Below are 22,022 nucleotides of genomic sequence, written 5' to 3' on the forward strand. Positions count from 1 at the left end.
ATTCTTACACGAAGGTTAAACTTGAGGGATCACAGGGTGGCTAATGCTAAACCAACCTGAATATTAAGAAGAAGAAGAAGATTAAGTTAGAAGTGCAAACTTAATAGGTGCTTTCTGTCACTTGAGGTGTTGTACGGAAAGAAGCTTGAAAAGTGGTGAATCTTCTGCATTGATTCCGCAGTCTAATTTTCATCTCTGCATGAGACACACTTTGAGGTTATGCGATTGTTATTGGCACCAAATATTTTCCAAAGAAATGCTGGCTTAAAACCAAGCTCTTTTTCTTCTTCTACAAATCACAGTTATTAAAGTCCATGTCTGTGTAGTAAATGCAATTTTGGCGATAAGCATTGAGATCAATTAAAAATTTTATGCAAAAGTTCTATGAAAATGGAGGAGACACATCTTGTTTAAATTGAAGTATCGTTCCAACCTTTTATAAACTCTACTTTACCGAAGAATAAAATAAGCAATACATTTTTCCTTTGGTAGTTAGATTTTATTATTTGATGTTTGTTTAGACTGGAAATTCAAAGAGCTGTGCAATAATATTCATGTAGTACTGACATCAAATTTAACTTCCTTGATGGGAAACAGTTCAGGTGTGGTAAGGAATTATGTCTACTGAAAAAAGCCCTGTCACAGCTAATTCTGCTTGCCTTGTCATTGACATGGAAATGTAAATTTTATTTCAATGTTTGGCTTCCCATTGGTGCAAAAATTTGTCAGCACCTGTGCTAATAACATTTTTGGACGGGGTAGGTTTGTATTTGAATGCGATCAATATAATCCTGTATGACATCAATGGCAAAAAAGCAGTTTGACATGAGGATGTTCCTTGGTGCATTTTAAAATTACGTGTCTGTTAAAAAAAGCCAGCTGATATTGCTTGGGAAAAATATCTCTTTTTATTTCTCGGTCATGTTACAATTTGGTTGTCAGTGCATGCATCTCTTACATAGCAAAATGGTTCAGCTATCATGGATGTAAGTGTGGTCTAAATTAATATTATCATGAGAAGTGGATATATAAGATTGGTTAGGGCTCGTCAACTTTTATATTGAAACTGTCAATGTGAACAAATCATTTTTGAGGTTAGATCCAATATCTCTCTCTCAGTGTTGGTTTTCTCCGCCAATTTTTGTTGCAGATGCTGTTATGGATAAGGGAGAATCGGCAGGAGTTTTTGCTCAATTACACAGAAATTGGAAATGATACGACCTCGGCAGAAGAACTTGAGGACGAACATCAAAATTTTCAAAGCAGTTGCATGGTAAGTGAATTCAATTTCCAGCAATCAACTTGAAAAATTATATTTCAATGAAATGTTGTTGAACTTTGTGTTCAAAATATGCCAAAAGGATATTCAGCACTTGTAGTTTTAAGAGCTTGTCTGGATGTACAGATCTCCATGTTAGAAATAGTCATCTATTATTTAGCTTAGGAGATCTTAAATGCTATTTTTCAGGCTCCTTTAGATTGAAAAGTTCTACTCTGTGGGCTGGCTCTTGAAATTTTCAAATCTTATGGGTTTTTTTTACGAGTGTGTGTATTTAATTACATATAAATAATATAGGGAATCCATGATTATCTCTCATGTTATCTTTTTATGTTTTAGTTAAAGACACAAATTTCAAGGTTGTTTTTGTCTGTCCAAGTTTATTCCAATTGGAATTTCTTTTATACATGTTTCTTTATTCATTTGAGCTGAATTTCTGGTATTGCATTTAGTATGCACTACTCAGCACATGTGTAATATTACTTCTTCATTTTTGTGAAAATATTGCCACATTGTTTTTGCACTCTAGTGCAATTTTGTTATGTTTTGCAATTGAAAATTCACTGTGTTTATTAATTCCTGTTTTAGTAAGATAGACAAAGCATTTTGAATTGAACTTTATACGATTGGTCAAAATCATGCCATTAGAATAACAAATTCTAATGTTTTGAATTTGCATGACGTAGCTTGACACACCCTTGATATAATATCAAACCTACACTTGATTATATTCAAATACAATTTTGCAGGACTCTTTTCATCCATTAAAATTACTGTAATAATTGCTTGCAAATATAGAACAACTTTAGAAGGCCTAGACTGTATAATGTTACCTTTTGACCTAACTTATTGTCTAAATACAGCTGTAAAACACAGCTATAAATTAGGCCATTTTTTCTGTGTAGATGCAATATATCTGGAAGGAAATGCAATATTGTTGTACTTGACTTAAAAGTTTTTTCCTTGTTTGGTAAACTTGAAGTGAATAATGTTTTATACCAATTGGTTTGGATGATTTTGATTGCATTCTTGTATCTGTTTCATTTATATTTAAGGAGCGTATTTTTAAAAGCATTGTATTAAAGTTTAATTGCATGCAGTTTCAAGTGCTGAATTTCTTCAATTTCTGGTACCTGTTGCTCGAGTGTCAAAAATAGCATGATATTGCCAATATATCATAGGTTATCAGCATTAAGTGAAATATTAAGTTATTTTGTAAACATGACTTACATGTACATAGTAAGATAAGGTTGAAAGATGTTGCAGTTTATCTAGAAATGGAAGACGTTTTCAATATCGTTACAGGGCTATATTTAATGTTTTTACTGGTTATTAATTATCTTCCGTCCAGAAGTTGAACTTTGTTGCTGGTTTCTTTGACCTTGAAATAATGTTATTTTTAAGAGAATGGTACAATTTTAGAAAATTATGGGTTTCTTCGAAATTGCTCTAACTAACAAGGTTGAATGTGGTGGAATGAGTCAGTAAAAGAAACCTGTTTGTGTAAATAGCCCTTAAGAAAATCCACTTAAACTCTCAAGGCTTCAGCAGGATTTACAGGTGGCGCAGCAGCTTAAACATGAGCATGTTGTACTCTGTATTTAGTAATGCATATTTGAGTTCTGGCTGGATTCACCTTGTTTTGTTCTTGGGTAGGGCATGTTTAGTACCCTTACAGCACTCCACTGCACTCAGGAATATTGGCAAGTTCTTGGGATAGATTAGTGATCCACTTAGGGGACGTAGCAATTTGGCCAGTTACTTGATGCTAGGATAAACTGTAATAGTGTGAGCCATTTTGTTACGAGTGCAGACTTCAACAGGTAACAGGATTGAAATCCATACCCTGGCAAGACAATGCAAATGTTTCATTAAGGTATGATGCCACAAGGGGAAGGTCACTCCTCTTGCAGAAAAAGTAAGAAAAGAAAAAAAAAAACTTAAAATATACAGTAGCATCTTCTTACTGTAGCTAGCTGGACAGGCACAAAATTTTTACTAGGTGTTAGACTTAGTGTGCAGTGGCAAAGACATCTTGCCTTTGCATCATTTAACCTACAGTACAGTTATACATTTTACTTGACTTTCTTGTAATTTTCTTTCATGCTTGTAAAATGCACCACATTCTACATTTAGTAAATCTTTAACTAATTTATAATAATTTTAAGTCATCTGTAGTGCAAGCTCTGAATTAAGTTTTCTTTACAACCTGGGGTACCTTCATATTGTCATAATAAAATGGAGTTTTCAATTCAACGAAGCATGATTTGCCGTTCAAAGAGTTAATAACTTGCATTGTTTCTGTAAAAGGAACCTTTCGAAATTAACAGTTGAAAGTGGCCAATTTTTAATTTTTTTTCAGTCTCAATTATTTTAAAATAGTGTTATTAGTGCTGTAAGAAAATTAAACTCCCAGTTTTTATTGGATAGAAAATTTATTTCAATGATACTCTCCTAATGATTAAAACATTTTGCAGTAATTCACAAAGGTGTAAGTTAAATTTGTAGCTTTAATTTACTCTTGGCAATGCTGTATTATCATGTAAATATAGAGTAAGAAAAGTGTCGATTTCACGTCCTAGCAGTTGACATTGTAAAAATGCAGGTAGTAGTTTCCTGTAATTTTGTTATTAGAAGGAGAATTTCAAGCAGTGTTGTGGACCAAAAACTTATTTTTAAACTATTTAATAACAAGGAATCATAATTTTTAAAAACGTGAAATAATGAAAAATCATGAAATTTAAATAAATCATCAAGACCTTGATCTTTTAATTTAGCCACTAAAATGGTATTCTCTCACAGTATATTTCAACTCATTTGTGAAACTAATTTTTTTTTGTGATGTAGCTTTTTTTACCAAACAAGATAGTCTTTGCACAAGTTAAAATACAAATGAAATCAAACAGAAACATGCTCAACAAATTTATTTAGAGTGTGAAAAACATACGTCATCTTAAGTCCTGCTTCTAAGTTTTAAAAAGAATAAACTTATATGTGTGATATTGAATTTAAATTCTAATTTTTACGAAAACTAATAATTTTCATTCCCACGAGGAACAAAAATTATTAAAAGTAAATATGCAATTTTATACTTCAGGTTTTTGACAGATCAGAAACTGTCATTGTGAATTGGTCTTAATTTCTTTTTGACATTATATTGCTTTGGCTTCCTGAATTCAAATGTATTTTATTACTTTTGCAAATTTACTGTGTCATATGATAACATTTGGCTACTAAGAAAACAGCTTCTGTTTGATGACAAAATGAAAGTGCATTTGTCACTGCATAACTCTTTACTCTGTATTAGGTTTGCATGATATCATGTTAACATGCAGAGAACTTAATCCTGTTATTCTTATGAACAGCTGTATCACGTTTCATTTCACCAAAACCCCAGAACCCTCAATTTGAATTTCAAATTGAAAGCCTTGTGGCCAGGTTATCAAGAGAATTCTTGACACTTCTCAGGATGTTAATAATTAAAATTAATTCAGCGTCTCATTGGAATAACAATACATGACTTTGGTCATACAGGATCTTCGGTTTGTGTCTCAATGTTCATTGCCATTGGCAACTCTGCTAATCTTTATCTGATCTTAAATAAGAACAATGCTGCTAGTAGTTTTGCGTGCCTTCTGTATAGTGGGTCATAGTTAATTTGAGTGATGCCATGCACTTTATGGAACAATCTTCTTGAATTTCCCTTGGGCTGAAGGAATCGGCAAAAATATTATCATATGGTAGGAATGTTTACTCAATATGTAAAATCAATTTCCAGTATTGTCAGGGAGGAAATGTTTTTTCATTTTAGACCAACGGTGAAATGCTTAAATTGTAATTTTACTTTCTATCAAAATTTGCAAAGGGACTTTTCTTTTACAACCTTTTGCAATATAACGTACAATGTTTTGTACAATTAAATATTCTTTTGCATGCAATTTTGTGCTTTAAAAAGTGAAGATTTTCCAATTTAGCATTTCTTTATTTTGTATGCCAGTTTCTTCATTCTGTAGGCAGAATGATATTTGAGGGGATTTTTTTATTGGAATTATGTTTGTGTAATGACAAGCACAGTGTATTTAGAAAAATGTATGCTTAGTATTTCTATTTATGAATTGGTTCAAGTCAGAACATCTTCTATATGACCTATCTAGATGTTTTCCCGAATTTTCATACACTTAATATATTCTAAAACAGCAGGCAACAATGTTGTAATTGACTATGTTTTGTTGCAATCTCAGTGCGCTACATTCTCAGAGTTCTAGCAATTGTATCTGTTTCATACATGCCTGTCTGTTAATTTCTTTTGATGTTAATACAGTTCATCTGAGGCAACTTTTGCCATAGTCAAGTTTGTATGTGACATGTCCTTAGACATGTTATGCATTAATTCATGCTAATTCATACAGAAAATTCATAATACTAATCATGAACTAACACCTGTCTGGGTATATTAAATTACTCTAAAGTCTGTTTGCTCAAGGTTCTGCAGGCAATGGAGGGAGAAACATATATATTGTTCAACAGTAAACATGTACCTACATAAAGATCTTCACTGGAAAGACGATATGCCGATGAAATTGCGATCTTTACATTACACTTTCAGCAATACAAATGAACGTGAACTTAATTGGTGATACAGTGTAAACATGACACCAGAGTTTGGTTTTTTGGTTAATTGGCTGTCGAGAAGTGAAAGGCCTAATTGATTATAATGGAACACTGTCATTTAGCCTACTGATCAAATTCTTCAACCTTGAAATGAATTTTATCTTATAGCAAAAAAAGCCAGACAGGCAGACTGTCTGGTTTCCTTTTAAAATAAGCATGAGTATTTCACAATATTCTTTGTTAAATTATTATGCTATCATGTAGTGATTCTCGTTGTCAGGTATGTTTTTATCTGTGTTTTTTACCTATCTTGGGGGTACTCTTGTTATTGATAACTGTAAGCACTGATGTTTAATATATTTGGCATTGAAAGGCAGATGGAAGGTCAAATCCTTTTATGTTACAGTCATGTCTCCCTCCTCTTTTTTTGTAAAATGTTTGCCTTGTATCATCTTAGTTTCCCCTGGAACACTGGATGCTAAAATGTTGGCCTTCCTTACATGTTCATGTACTTATTTCAGTGAAAGCAACCACTGATTTTGGAATCAGCTTGAAATCAGTCTTAAACTACTAAGAACTCTCCTTCTGTATTATTACTAGATTTCTGTCGCCAAATAGTATTCAAAGCCTTGCCTTTTCTATCAGGTTTGATTCAGTAATAACTGTCGCAGCATTATAATTATTAATCACTGTACATATTCTGTGTTTGTTTACATTTTTATGATCTCTTTTCTTGTTACTCTCCCAGCATGATCGAAACAACTCTAGTTAGTTTAGGCAGATATGCATGATTATGATTGCTTTTGTACAGGTGTACTTCATGATTTTTCTGGCTGTCTTTTCAGATATTTTTACACGTGCTGACATACTGTATATATATATATATTTCTTTTACAAATTACATGTATGCTGTGTGAATTCTATTTTCTTGTACAATTTTTAAAAACCACTGGGTTTGTTGCTTTTAAATTGAGATTCAACCCTCGATGTTACACGTAAGACAGGATTTCAAGAAGCTCAAAAGCATACATCTAGTGTCTATCACGAAGCACAAAAATAATGGATTGTTTCTTGTCAAGCTGTACTCAATAAATACAGGAACCATCAGGGAAACAGCAAAGACCATGTCAGCAGGGATGGAACTGAATTATAATGTAGATGAACAAACTTAAATAATGTTGGGTTCTTAATTATTATCGCTTTAGCCTGACAAGTATAGAATTCAAAATAAAGGGGGAATGAGTATTTTTGAGAAATGAGATTGGGCTTTACCTTCAATTGATATATCTTTTTGTTGTCCACTTGAGAGAGGAGGAAAATTACATGTACAAGGCTGCCTTTGATGTTTGAAAATTAAGTATTTTATGTGATTGAGTCATGTTCGTATCACAATATATATTTTCATTAATAGCAGTATTGTAGAATTTCACTTGTTCTACAGTTATTATACTTTATAACTTCTTTCTTTCATCATCCCCTTGTATTACCTTGCCAAGGCATGGGCAGACACATCGGGAATCAATATTTTGCTTACATTTTAGATGTTCCCTTGAGTTTGAACTTTCATGTTTTTCAACGTTTTGATTCCGCATTGTTGCAATTCTCCTTGTCTTTGTTAAATTATAGGTCACAGAACTTATCACAGATGGAAATTTCAATTCGGATTTAATCAAATTTTTATCAGTGCACTACTAGCCATGTACAAATGTATTTTATCACGTTTATTAACTATGAAAAATGCTGATCTTTACTGCACAAAGTCTTATTTGAATTAAGAATTTATCAAGCTGTGAGTTAATGTTCATCAATTCTGTCACCACTCATTTCATTAAACTGTTAGTTCTGAAAAGTTGGTGGTTAATCAAAATACCGGTGGCATCTCCTGGTTGTTGATTTTTTTAAAATTCTCATTACCTTTCTGCTTGACGATACACTTAAATCGTCAGGAGAAACTGGATGTGGATCATTATAGAGATTTAGTGGGATTCCAGAGAAAACCAGTGGTGATGCCTGCTCTGGTACACAGCTTTGAATACTTCTCTCCAAAAATAGTTATATCTAGGTAATATCTATGTACAGTATCTCTTGTTTCATGAAATCTCTAGTATCTTAACCAATTATTGGTTTACCTCTGATCAACCATTAATGTTGAATTTTATGGTTGAAATTGGCTTTTTAACGTTTATCTCTCATGTCTTTTAAATCAGGCTTGATCAGTCATTGCACAAATTAAACATTAAGGTTTCTTCATGAAGACAAAAGAGTTTATGTACATTATTGTTTAAGAGTACAAAGCAAGTGACTGTGGTGCAATGACAGAATTACCCAGGCATAAAAGCAGTGGTTGATTCTAGTGTAATGAATGGTGAATTTGAGACTTTGCAAGATGCCGAGACTTCTATTGTGGCCACTAGTGCAACACATTCTTACCCTTGCAAAAAGGAGTGGAGACTCCAAGATAGTGTGTCAAAAAATTTGAAATGGTGAGACCTGTGAAATTAGACTAAACTTCTGCAAGATGCATATTTTTGAGGGACTCTCTCATCTGTGCCAACTCTCACAGATAGTGCATAAGTTTCCCGCATACAGACTGAATCTTGCGGTCTCCCATATGGGTCACTAAATCTCCCAGATTCGAAGGAAAGCACCTATTTTGGCCAATTTTTGGCATTTTTAAGGAAAATTTTGGGAATATTGGACATGTTTTTGTGGCTGAATCAGCTGAGCTATACTTTTAACACCATTTTTTGGAGGGTTGAGAAAGTAAAATTGATGATCTCCTGGATTTTGATTTTTTTTAGGTTGGCCTCTTGAGGGACTAAATTCTACATTTGCCAGAAAGTCAGAGGCCATTTTGCTAAGTTGATGGTCAAATGAGGTCAACAGTCTTTTCACAGATTGTTACCACTATGAAATTTGGTTTATTCAGTGGTGTGAAAGCAAACAAATTCTCTTGTGTTGAATTCAAGAAATTTGTCAATAGAATACACTGTATTGCATCATGTTCAATTTAAATTACCCTTTGAATTTATAAAATGTGTTTTTATGGTCAAGGTTTTATCTAATGCACTGGATGAAATCAAGTAATCAAGTAATTACGTTAAGTTTTTCAACTGAATTACCGTTAAATATCTTTTATGAAACATCACCGTAATCATTCGTGCAAATTTAGGAATTAAGTATATTAACTATTAATTCCTGTAACAGTTTAGTTTTTTTTAAAAGTAACTGTATTCCTGTAAAAAATATTGAATTTTTATTTTGTGACTTCCAAATATATACAACTGTGCACATGCTTAATTATCTGCATGTTCTTCCCAACCAAGTTTTATTATTATGCCTGATATTTCATGCTCACGGCTGCAGCAGGTCATTATAATCACAATATTTTGTTCTGTTATTTGTTCAAGTCAAAAATTATCATGGCATTTTATTTCAGCAGTCAAGAATGATTATTCTTGGCTATATTTTAATGTGAGAATGATTCACATGTTTTGCTTGAAGTTTTAAGATATATAGAATTGTCTGGAATCATAAATGTATTCCTAAAAGCTATACAAATCATTTTATTTAGAAAGTGTTACAAAAGATTGAAAGAAAATGTTTGCTTATTAATTTTTTTTCCTTTGAGTCAAAGCTAAATTGAAGGACACTTTTTTGAAAGGAAGATAAACTGTGCCACCAGCTAAATGACCATGAAAATTCATCCTTTTTCTTGAGATAATAGCATATTTTTATTTACACAAGAACGTGACTGCATTTTCATTACCTGGAGGTTTGCAATATTGTTTTTATTAACACTGCTTTTGTTTCCCAGCTGTAAATAATAGTAATTCATTGTCTAGCTCTCTCAGCTGGCCAGGGCCATGATTTGTTCTGAGAATCTTCCTTGGTTTTATGAATACTAATATTTAGAGGTCTGTCATGCAATGATAACAAACTTAAATTTTGGCTGACAAGTCCGATCTTGTCGTGCTGATAAACTTGTGAAGAGTATTTTTGACTGACCTTTAAATATTGCCAAAACTTTTCTACCCAGACAGAAGGAAAATTGTTGGTGAGTTTCATTTTGAGTTATCTTTTCCATCTTCCAGGAAAATTTAATTTTATCTGCCTCTCTGAACAGAGTCTGTCCAGACGTTTTCATTATTACTTTCTTCCTACCTTCATATATGTCTACTTTTGTTGGGAAAAAAAATTAACTTTAGTTAGAAATTTGCTCCTAGGGAAAGAGCAAAACTACTTTAGAGTACCCTTGTTTGTGTTGTAGCTTTTTGTTAGTTTTCCTGTGTTTTCATAGTGAGTATATTACCATATATATCAGACAGAATATTCTCAGTTTTACAGGTGAATTCAAGTTTATTACTGCCAACTTCATTTGTTCTGTTGACCCTTGAAAACAAATTTTAATTGCTTATACAAGAAATTATTTCCTTCAGGATTACAAATTACTGCATGTAAAACTTAAAATAATATTCGACCTCTTGAGCATAACTATTAGATTCCTTGTTGGTATTAATTTTTGCATTTTAAAACTGAAGATACTCCAGGCTATGATACGACTAATTTGAAAGTAGCTTCTACCCTCTAGTTGTAGTTTTCTGGCCCAGATTATTCAAAGAGCAGACAGTTTTATTAAGAAGATTAATCTCTAACCAGCAAGTAAAATCTCTCTATTGTTTTGTGATCAGCTGTACCATGACAAAAAACATTTACTGCTAGCCTTGGATAGGAAATGAATTGTTTACTACTGCATAAGGCCCAAGACCTATCTTATAGACATGTATCACTTCCAGAACTTTTGTCAAGTAGAAATGTCATTAGGAATACAAGAGTAAGAATGATTTTGTCGAGAGCGCCAAAAATCAAAATTGGGAAAAAAATGTTTAAATTTTCCAAAACACTGAGACATCAGGCATTTGAATGGTCACAAGCTAGGTTTTCATCTTGCAGGCTTAAAACCTAACACTGCCTCATACCACATAACAAACAGTACCACATGGAAGAACTGCTCAATGACATTCATTTGAATGGTCACACACTTGGGTTTGATCCAGGGACTTAAAAGTTAGAACCACCTTGTACAGCATAATAAACAGTACCACATGAAAGGACTGCTCAATAGCTTTCATTTGAATGGTCACACACTAGGGTTTCATCCACAGACGCACCACCTTGTACAGTACAGAAAACAGCACCACATGGAAGTACTGTCAATAGTTTTTACTCGAATATCACACATGAAATTCTCATCCACATATTCAAATTAATCGGACAGGAAAAGTGTAAATTAACTGTAGGTACACACAATTGTGCATTCCCAGTGCGATAATGACAAATGGGTCAGTGGTAATGCAGGCTTGTTTTGTGATCACTAATTAAGACTAAGAGAGATTGTAGACAAAACAAATGCATGTGATACTGACTGAAAAGGAATCTTCTGAGGGAATTTTTGTGAAACAAAAGCCCTGAAATATGTATTTTCCTCCATTCAGCACCAATCGATTTACTGGAAAATAAACGTCAGGTTTGAAATCCAAAATACAATGTATGCTGCAGTTGAGTCCTTAAAATATCAAAGAATCATCTCACAGGACCTCACAGTGTAGCTCCTACATTGTATTACATGTAAGTTGTAGTGTCTTTTTCACGCTCTAAGCTAAAATTATGAAGTGTCCTTACTAACCGGTTTCTTGGTTTTGAGAATTTGGTATTACATCGGGAGAATATCTCTTGCACGATGAATTTCTTTATTCTCTCCACCTGTCTGCCTGACAATGTATAGATATTGTAGGGAGAAAATACATGCCCATCCTTATCTGGAATGCAATGGACAAGAGTGGTCCAGAATGCCTTGTGTTCTGTGTACCGGTGACAAAGTTATCAACCAAATAAAGATAGAGAGGCTTTTACATAAGGATAACCTTGTGATATCCTCTTAAGGCACCTTTTTTTTTTACATTATAATTCCAAGCTTGTGTTTTAGACAATGTGTGTATGTAAAACATTCATGAATACACATATTGTACTTTTACTTAAGTTTGTTTATACACATCAGCAGATTTACTGATAAAAGTTTTGCTTTACACTGTATGTTAACAATTTCTTTGATGTTGATGGCTAATCTTAGAAGTGATAGTTGGAAACTGGCCATTAAGTGGTTGCCTACCTGAGGGGATTCCTTATCGTGTTAGAAAAGTATTTTAAGACTAGCAGAAAAGCATTTCACATTATTATTAGCATACAGCTGCAGAATTAAGTGGCCGTAATGAATTCCTTCTTCAGTATAATACCATGATATGTTAGGGCAATTTCATAGATTTGGAAAGTGCACACATACTATCTCTGGGACAAATACTTAACTGTGATAATTGATCAATCTTGATACCTTTTGACAAAGTTTGTTTCATGCCTTGTATAACATTAATTGATTAGACGTCAGGAAATTGATAAATGTGCGGATAACATAGAGATGTAGGTTATTTGCATCCTTCTTTGCTTTGGTGCTTAAGGCTATTTTTAGAATTCAAATGCCTTAAATTTAGAAAGGAGCTGCCAGTGTTTACAAGTTCTGCAGACAATAACAAAACAATCGATGCAGATATTGGTCTTATGTATCTTTAAAATGTATGTTATTTTTGACTACCATTTATCCTTTATGGCAAATGGAACATCTAAGTACAATGGATCAGATTAAGTGCAGATCCACAGTGCAATTACTTCTAGAGAAAATTTCAGTTAATTCTTGGTTTTGCCATGCCTTATCCTATGGAAAACTAAATTAGAATCGGGAAATGAAACTAAGTTGTCTGCAGAGTGGTTGCACAGATGTTTGTGTATGAAAGTTTGGAAGCCTTTAGAGAGGTTATCAATAATATTTATCATACCGATAATTTTATGCTCAGACAATTGACTTCCTGTAAAAAAATCACCAGGTGATTCTCGCCATGTTACAACAGCATATTCTCTTGGGATATAGAGACACACAGTTGTTTTAGGTAACATTTTGTGCAGAAGTGCTCCTTTGCCATGTTGTTATTAACCTTTTTTTTTTTTGGTTTCAGAGTGTTTACACCAACATCAGCCGTGTGCTAGAAGTGGCAGATAAACTAAGTGAGGCTGTGCATTATGAATCTGACCGAATCGAAGCTCTAGCACAGGCTGTCAGTCGCGAGTGGAAGTCATTTGATATGAACATAAATCAGCGGAGTTGTTTGTTAGCACGTTCTGTTGCCTATCACAAGCACAGTGAGGAGGTAAGACACATGTAGATACCAACCTGACTTGAGCAAAAGCGATCTCTTGTCTGACAACAACCTAAAATAGGTCTGATTATTGATTGGAATATTCATGAGTTCAAGTATTTCGTGCTTAAATTTGTAAATTTCCCAGAAAATTGCAACAACAACAAAAAAAAAACATCAGGAAAATGAAGGTGGCAGACACCAATTTGTCCCACTGTCTAAACAGACAATCTTTGAATAGATATCGGTAATCCAAAAGGATCTGTGGCTGTGTTGCACAGTGTAAACAGTTCAAAAGTTATAAATAGTAATAATTTAGTGCCAAAATAAACCCAATTATATATAGCAGACGTTTTGGGCTTAGCCCTTTTCTTCCTCAGTGCAAAGTTTTGAATGGGACACGTCATTGAAAAAATAAACAATTATATGTGCGACTCTAAGAGATAAGTAAATAACCCTAACATTTTGCTCTTTAGGGATATACCAGCATTTTTTTGAGGGGGGTTGGGGTTGGGCAATCTTCTGGGGCATGATTTTTTTTCTTGCCTTTAGGTTGTGTATGATACATTTTGGTGGGCAATAGTTTGTGCAAGAATTTTTTTAACATCCAATACCAAAATAATGATAGTAGAACTTTAGCTCTTACTCAATTTTTTCCCCATGGCTCCCCTTGCACAATTTTGTTCAGGAGTTTTTGCTGTGCAGGACTTGTCCCCTTCCTTAGAAAAAAACAGTCCTTACCTTAGTTTTATTGATTTGTAGTGAGAAATTAGATCTTGGTCATTTTAGGGTTAAAATTTTTGTCATCAATACGGTAGTGGACTTTGGTTAGAATAACTGACAGTATGTGTTTAAAGCATTTTAAAGCTGTAATTTTGTAAGTCCAGTTTAAAATTCAATATGTTGTCAGTTACCCACAGGTTTAGAGGGATAGATAAACTTGTACAGTTTAATGATACTCTTCCTCTGATTTTTACAGCTGAAATTTCTTAGAGAAGTCTTTTGTTTTCAGGCTTACCTCACTTGACTTATTTTATTAACATTACGTGTCATCTATGATTATAATCCATCAAATATTTTCGCTCATGTGCGATTGGTCCAGCTACATGCATCACATGACTGAATATTCCCCAGCTAAAACTGAGGAATATCCGAGTGATATTCCCCAATTTTCAAAACTGCGCGTGTTGCGAAAAACATTTGAAGAATAATAAACATAATAGCCTCCATTTGGTGCGAAAATCTGCTCAGATATTTCTCCTTGGACATTATCTGTTCCTCAAAGTTCACAGTTTTCCTGGAGCTTTGCTTTCAGAAAACTGTTTGCTTCTTGGAACAGATAATGTCCGCAGACAAATATCTGTGCAAATTTCTGCCCCAGATGGAGGCTATTGTGTATTTATGTGGTTTGGTGCTAATTTTGCGAAAAAGTATCTTTGGTTTGGCGTTAATTATGTAAAAAGCATGTGTGGTGTCCTCAACTCAAGTGTAACCAGGTTTGCTTATTTCATTTCTAGTTTCTTCACAATGTAAAGCTCTGGCAAGACAAGCTACAGAATAATGACTATCTGGATGTAAAAGAAGTGGCAGCAGTTGAAAATTTGTTAACTGATCTAAATGACTTAAGGCAAGAGATCGAGGATGCATTTGAGACTGTCAGCACAGACAGCAAGGCTCTTTTAGCAGAACTTCAAAAATCTCCTGTGGTCATGGAAAATCAGTTTCTTAAAAATCCTGAATATTCTGAAGAAGCAGGATCTCATGTTATGGACATTTACCTGGAGGTTCACGAGCACCACAGACAGTTAGGAATGTTGTGGGAAAAACGGAAAGCAAGACTCAAAGAATACCTTCATCTGTGTATGTTTGATCAAGACAGCTCACAGGTATGATACAAGGACCGTACCATGAACTGCCGCTTATAAGCCGCGGGCTTATACAACTTCATAAGGGGTTTGGATGGGCTTATAAACGTAGAGACTTATATCCATGGGGTGAAAGGAGCTTCTAAGGATAATAAAAAACCAATGGGCCTATAACTGAAGGGACTTATAAGCGGTAGTTTTATGGTATATTAATTGTAGTAAATTTGAAGTCTTCTGTTTTGAAGGGTAGTCAGGTTGAAATGATCATTTGGGCTTTATCTGTGTGTGCTGGCTTATGAATCATGGGCACAACATATGGCCTGTTTGTAGTGCATTCCTTGATTGTGTAGCCACTTGGTTGCTTTTTGATTGTGTAGACATATATTAATTTCACTTGGCAATCTTTTGCCTCCCATTTGCTGGATTGTGTTTAGATCTCATTACTTTGAGCACAATATGAGAGTTGTAAGAAATTGAGATACTGCATGTTTTCCTTTGGTTCTCTGTAATAAATCACTTCAAATTAAATCTAACTAAAAATACATGTTTTGTTTTTTCAAGAATCATAGGTATCCTGTTTGTTTGTAAATCAAACTTCATGGCTTATCAACTTGAAATGTATATTAACTGTCAGTATATTAGATTTTTAATCGAAATTTTGTTCAAAAAATAAAGAAGATTAAAAAACAGTAAAGATATCTGGTTGCAAAAAGCAACCTTTTGTAACCATCATGTTTATTTGCATTGCTGCTAAAGCTTACCATCATTAGCGTTAATGAGAGTAATTCATTTTGTTGGCTCTCTCTTATGAATGAAGGATTTCAATCTTTCTTGTCATGTTTTTATTTTGCATGCGCTCTGATCATTTGCCAAATTAATGAAACTTGTGTGTTTTGAATTGCACAGATCCTGTTTACAGATTACAGCTAATAAACTTGAAATATCATCAAATGATTTTTATTGAACCTTTTTTAATAAAAAAATCTGTAAAAATAATAAAACTTTCTCAGTAATAGAGCCACTTAGATTAGCTACAAAAGTTCATTATTCAGCTAACAATGGCCTATAAACAACTTGTGGAGTGCTAATCTGTCATTTTGTTACCAGCTTCTCTTGCCAAATGTTAACTGAAAATTCTGTCGTTCTTGATATAATTTTGTTTTTGATCAAGTCTATGCTTAAATGTCTCAGTATGATATTAATATTTCCTGTGCAAAGCAAATAAGAATTTGTTTACTTTCTTATTTCCTTTCTTTGATAAGCTTACATGTATTAAATTGACTATACATTAAACTCTTCCCTAGAGGTGTCAGTATTTTTTGCCTACACTTTACCTACTCCTTGTAAGGAATATTTTGTTTACCTTCTCTGGTAATATAACTTGTGTTTTCACCTGTTGGATTCTGTGAAAAATACTGACAACAACAAGACAATTATTTTTTCTTTAATTCTTTTGCCTTCTTGTATGTTTCCCTTTGAATAACAAGCAACTCAGGTAGTTTTTTGTACATTTTCATATGAATGTTACTCTTTTTGAATTTCTCTTTGGTTACTTACGATGCTAATATCAGATTTATAAGATTATTGGTGGTAAATTATTCAAAAGCTTGTTTTCAATTGGAGTTAGTATTTTCATTTTGGTCTAGAGGTGTGAAGAGTGTCATATTATCCACTATATTGCATTCTCAATTCCTTGTTATGAAAGTGTAAAATTTATTTAAAGTCTTAGCTTATGAAATACTACCTTTTGCTTTTTCTTTATACCTGAACTAGTAATTCAGTGAAATTTTCCTTCCAGACAACAATATTAATAGCCATTTGTTACCCAGCCCAAGCCTACAGGAACCAATCACATGCCAGCTTTTTTATTTCATTTACAAGGAAGCATTAGAAGTGGCAAAGAATGATTGCTTTACATGAATTTCACCTGTGTTACTGGGAGTTTCTCCCTGCTTTATCAGTTTAAATGTGTGAGGTATTGCTGGATCTTGTTCTGCGCAACGATCACCCAAATGAACTTCTCTATAGATACTGGATAGGCAGAATGGTGAGAGATATTTGGTGCTTCAGTTTGAAGCTAAAGCAGTAGTGAAGCATGTATAGAAGAGTGTGATAATTTTATCATTTTAAATTAGTGTTTTATTTTAAGCAATCAGGTTTCAAAAAGCAGAGTGCTTTGCATGGACATGGATATCAGAAGAAAAATAATTTTTATTTTACATTTTTAAAGGAAGTTGAAGTGAGCAGATGAAAGTGAAATTAATATTTCTTTAGTATAGCATGACGGGAATATTCCGATGTATATTCATTGTTTTATGTTTTGTTTTGAAATTCACCAGAGACAAGAGAGTGATATAGATAAAAATCTACTCTCTGCTTTCTTGGATCCAGCATCAGTATTTTTCAATTTCAGTGTATTGACTTTATTTACGGTAGCATTAATGTGTGAGCATTTTACTGTGTGTATGCTCTGTGTTATTCACTGTTGTACATGTCTCTTTGGGTTAAAATATCACCACAATATCATTTGTAGAAGAAATTATTAACAGACAATAATTATTTATGGTATAAGGTATGGATCACAGAGCCAGTGCTTAAAGCTGCAATTTTTTTTCCCTGTGCGATATTTGTGGAGGAAACTAAAAATATATTTTACATGTACACTGGATGTCAGCTTCCTTTGACTGGCCTAACTATATAATATATTCCTTCAATTGATTTGCTGTGTTATTGTTAGAACAATTTTGCCTTAGGTTATTCACTAACCTCACGGTCAAATTTTCCAGTCTTGGGTTAAACCCTTTCCTTGTAGATTTCCCAATTCAAAGACATCATTTTAAAAGGTGACAATTTGTTCCTAGTAGAATGTTTTTGTTTGTGTCTGATTACTAATGTGTGTTTCACTTTTATGAGAGGCCAAACCAGTTGTATTTTCTAATTGTAGTTTCCTCATGCACTGGAGAGTGTTTTTCATTTAAAACTCATGAGTTTACCGTAGGAAGCAGCCCTTGATTTTAAGCCAAACAAAATTGGCAGACAGGGAAAGCAGACTCCACTTGAAATCCGGCTTATTCTTTTATTCAACAGGTGTTGAGTAAAGAACATGGCACATTGTAGAAAGCTTTCAATGTATGCTAATTTATTCACAGTTTGGTCTGCTATGTAAATTACAGTCTTTGTGTGGTTGACAGCACACACAAGACATGTGACAGCTAACCTCCATTGTTTAGTGACTGTATTGTTTTATTAAGCTATCTTATTGAGTTTTTCTTATGTGTATTTCAAGTGATTGGTTCCTTGCAGTTTCTTGGTGTAAATTGAATTCTTTTCATTAGTTTTGTCAATTTTGTCAAATTGAAAAGGAAGCTTCTTCCAGTTAAAGGACGAATCGTAATTGGAGTAAAACCCAGGAGGAGAGTGGGAGTTGTATATTTGCCTGTGTCATAAAGCAGGTGTTTTGGGAAAATGTCTTTAAATTTTAATATGCTTTATTTCTAACTGTATTTGCAAATATTAAAATCACCCCCAAGCTCTTGAAATGACCCAAAATAAAACTGAAAAATAATGTCATATCATAAATTGACAGCAAATGTGTAGAGCAAGAGTGGTTTGGTCTTTAGAAATAATATTTTTGTTTGGAAAACACCTGGGCTCCATACTGGAAGATTGATGAGGGTTTGAGAATTACTATTTAGGAAGAATTATTTGTAAAACAACAAAGAGAAGACTGAAATGAAATGGAACGAGAAATCTACATATAGTCACTAACATGTCACTGAAAATGGTAGGTACTCTTATCATAACACATCAGCTGTATTTCTGTTTTCCTTTTTATTGTTACTTGAAGACAGAGTGTATCCTGAGGCCTGGCAGAATCTGTAGGGGCATTTAGTGTCATAACATACGAAAATTACTAATCATTTATTTTATAACATTGTCATGTAAGGAACAATTCATTGTGTGTTTCAATGTTTAACTAAACTCAAGAAGATTTTTTAACATAAAAACTTCAACTGGAATTTGTAACTTATAACATTTGTTCACATTTTCATGCTCAAAATGTCTTGTATCTTGAAGAAAATTGACTGCATGACAAAATAGCTTCCATTTAAATTATACAATTTGGAAATTTAAATTATATTTATTTTTCAATCGCTTGGCTCAACGTCATCCCAATCCTCCATGTACAGGCAAACTCCTCTTTAGGAAATTTTTCCTCTTGTAAATTAAGTGTTTACACGTTAGTAAATATGTATACAAAATTACAAAATGTATATATCAATGTTCGATTGCTGTTATATTCTACTTCAAATGAGTTTTCCATTTTCTTCTTAAGTGTTTATGCATATATTTTTATTTATGAAGTACACTGGTATAAGCTGTTTTTACTTTTTGTTTTGTGGAACACATGATATCCATTACTTTGTTTACAATTCTTTGCAGAATTGAAATATAAACAAACACACAGCTTTCATTCTTGATATTTCCAGAGGTCTTGTGCCACAGAGTTTTGTCATTTGAATGAATATCTGGTCTGATATCTAAACTTACTGTATGCTAGAAAAATATTTTCAACTGCAGAGGAGTTGTTGTCGAATTATTGTTAACTTGTATTCTGATATTAACATATCTGGTGTTTCTAAGCATTAGTGCAGTTGTTCTCGCTGAAACCTGTAAAATATCAATGATGTTTCTTTGTTGTCATGCCATCTAAATTGTAGTTATATATTTTTAAATAAATTATCTTTATTTGTTAGAAGACACAGGAACAGTTATCAGCAACCTCTATTTGGTCTCTCAAGTTAATATGTTAATGAATGGACTGGGTTTTCAGAATGTTTAAGTTTGAGAATCTATGGTAAAGAGAAAATTTATCACTGCAAGAGAAGGAATACTTAGCTTTATTCTTGATGTTACAATCACCTCAGATTTCAAACCCTGAGGATTTTGCACCATTATAAGAGGATTTAGATCAAGTTCAAGTTCAAAGTTGTAGTTATATTTCTGTTTTATTACTTTATTAGATATCCGGTAGTGGGAGTAAAACAGGAAGGCTTGAACCCCACAATGCAATATTACAAAAAGAGCAGTTATTGTTTATCAATGCTTATTCAAAAAATAATAACAGTAATGCTAAGTTGAAAGTGAAAAGAAAAAGGTAAAGTCTGCATGCGAGCCAAGTGGCCCATCAGGCCGGAGCTTATCCCGGTTTCTGTAGCATGAAGCAACTAGGAGTATTTCTACTCCCGCCTGGATGGGATGCTAGTCCATCGCAGGGTTACCCCCAGCATTAAGTTTGCCGGTACCCATTTATACACCTGGGTGGAGAGAGGTACTGTGAGAGTAAAGTGTCTTGCCCAAGAACACAACACAATGTCCCCGGGCAGGGCTCAAACTCGGACCGCTCGATCCGGAGACGAGCACACTAACCATGAGGCCACCGCGCCTCCCTAAGTTAAAAGTAAAGTAAAGTAAAAGTAGAAAATACATTTTGGTAATTCAGATGCACTTTGGCTTTAGGTTGGTACAATTAACATAACAGCATGTTTACCCTTGCATGTGGTCTTATGTTACTGGTTGGTTTGAATTACTAGTAATTTTGATTAATTTGAAGTGGTTGGGGGTGCGGGCAAAGTTCTGAACTAACACAAAACACTTTGGAGGTCCCTCAGTGGGTCATTTGTCCAGCTGATGTAAGAGCATTTGCGAAGGTCATGGGAAGCAATTTCAATGTAATTACATTTTCAAACAAAACATTGTGGAACCCTGTGCCAACATAGAAACTCTCACTACTGCTTTATTTCTTTCCACTTTATTTTCCTATATGATCGCTGCTTACTTTCTTGTAACATATTACATAGTATTGATATTTTAAGGAGAATTGAAGTACAGATCAGTTCTTGATTTTGATCAAGCGTGGATATTGCTAGTCAGATCTTTTTGGCCAACAACACTAAAAACTCATTGTATCACCACATATAATCTGTAGTCAGTGCTATATAAATAAGTAATTAAATAAAATAAATAAATGATTGAATAAATAGATAAGTGAATAAAAAGCTTAGTGATTAGGTAATGTAAAGTCTGCATATGAGACAAGGGGCCCAACAGGCCGTGGCTTATCCTGTAACATTAAGTGACTAGCAATACATGTATTTCTACTCCCCCCTGGATGGGATGCTATTTCATCGCAGGGTCACCCCCAGCACTAAATTCACCAGTACCCATTTATACACCTGGGTGGAGAGAGGCACTATGAGAGTAAAGTGTCTTGCCAGAAAACACAACACAATGTCCCCAGCCAGGGCTCGAACCTGGACCACTCAATCTGGAGTCAAGGGTACTCACTATGAGGCCACTGTTCCTCCACAAATTAATTAATAGTAATCATTTGATGGATATTATATTTCAGGTGATAAAATGGATTGAAGAGCACGGGGAAACATTTCTGTTGAAGCACACGGGTGTTGGGAAGTCTCTTGTGAAGGCAGAAGCTCTGCTCAAGAGACATGAAGAATTTGAAAGCATTGCTCAGGTTAGTTTGCGAAAAGGTGAAGATTAAAAGATAAATTCTCCTAACTCATTATTATATGTTTAGTGTTATGAGTAAGGAGAGTTCTCAGAATGAGCATCCAGGGGTTTCATTAAGGGCCGAGCACCGAGCAAATTGACTGGCTGTGAGGATGATTTTGCCTGCCTGGTTTGACCATCTAAAGGAAAGTTTTTCTCATAAAGAAGTTTAAAAAGTTTTACCTGCCTGTGAAACTGGAACCAGTTACCCTCCTACTGAAAACCTTACTGAAACCCCTGAGCATCTATGGCAACTGTTCGTGATCTGAAATCAAAGTCTCCCAACTAGTACAGAGAGAGCACGTGGAATTTGGTAGTAGACAAGAAGATTAAGGTTTGTTATTTGCATTGTCACGCTATACCTATTTACACTAGCTGCATGTGTGACAACCCAAATCAATGCTGTAATGGAGATTATTTTAAGCTTGTTGGCTAACAAATTGCCATTTTCAT

The 22,022-nt window shown here is 33.9% G+C and overlaps 1 protein-coding gene across 13 annotated transcripts in view; it reads left to right on the forward strand.

Moving 5' to 3' along the window:
* The window catches only part of LOC110039891 (kalirin-like), a 104,190-nt gene that overhangs the window by 32,569 nt on the left and 49,599 nt on the right, over positions 1–22,022 (forward strand). For 11 of the 13 annotated variants that reach the window (XM_089296668.1, XM_020745049.2, XM_020745057.2 and 8 more), the window contains 4 exons: positions 1,151–1,273; positions 12,955–13,146; positions 14,652–15,020; positions 21,412–21,534. In XM_089296668.1, coding sequence (XP_089152794.1) covers positions 1,151–1,273; positions 12,955–13,146; positions 14,652–15,020; positions 21,412–21,534 — 807 coding nt within the window. Of the gene's footprint in view, positions 1–1,150; positions 1,274–6,125; positions 6,171–12,954; positions 13,147–14,651; positions 15,021–16,888; positions 17,047–21,411; positions 21,535–22,022 lie in introns of those variants that run through there. The other 2 variants (XM_020745061.2, XM_020745062.2) reach the window with 2 other exon arrangements.

The sequence above is a fragment of the Orbicella faveolata genome, unplaced genomic scaffold, assembly GCF_042242905.1.
Source record: "Orbicella faveolata isolate gen_17 unplaced genomic scaffold, um_ofav_v1 contig_27, whole genome shotgun sequence".
Classification (NCBI taxonomy): Eukaryota; Metazoa; Cnidaria; class Anthozoa; order Scleractinia; family Merulinidae; genus Orbicella; species Orbicella faveolata.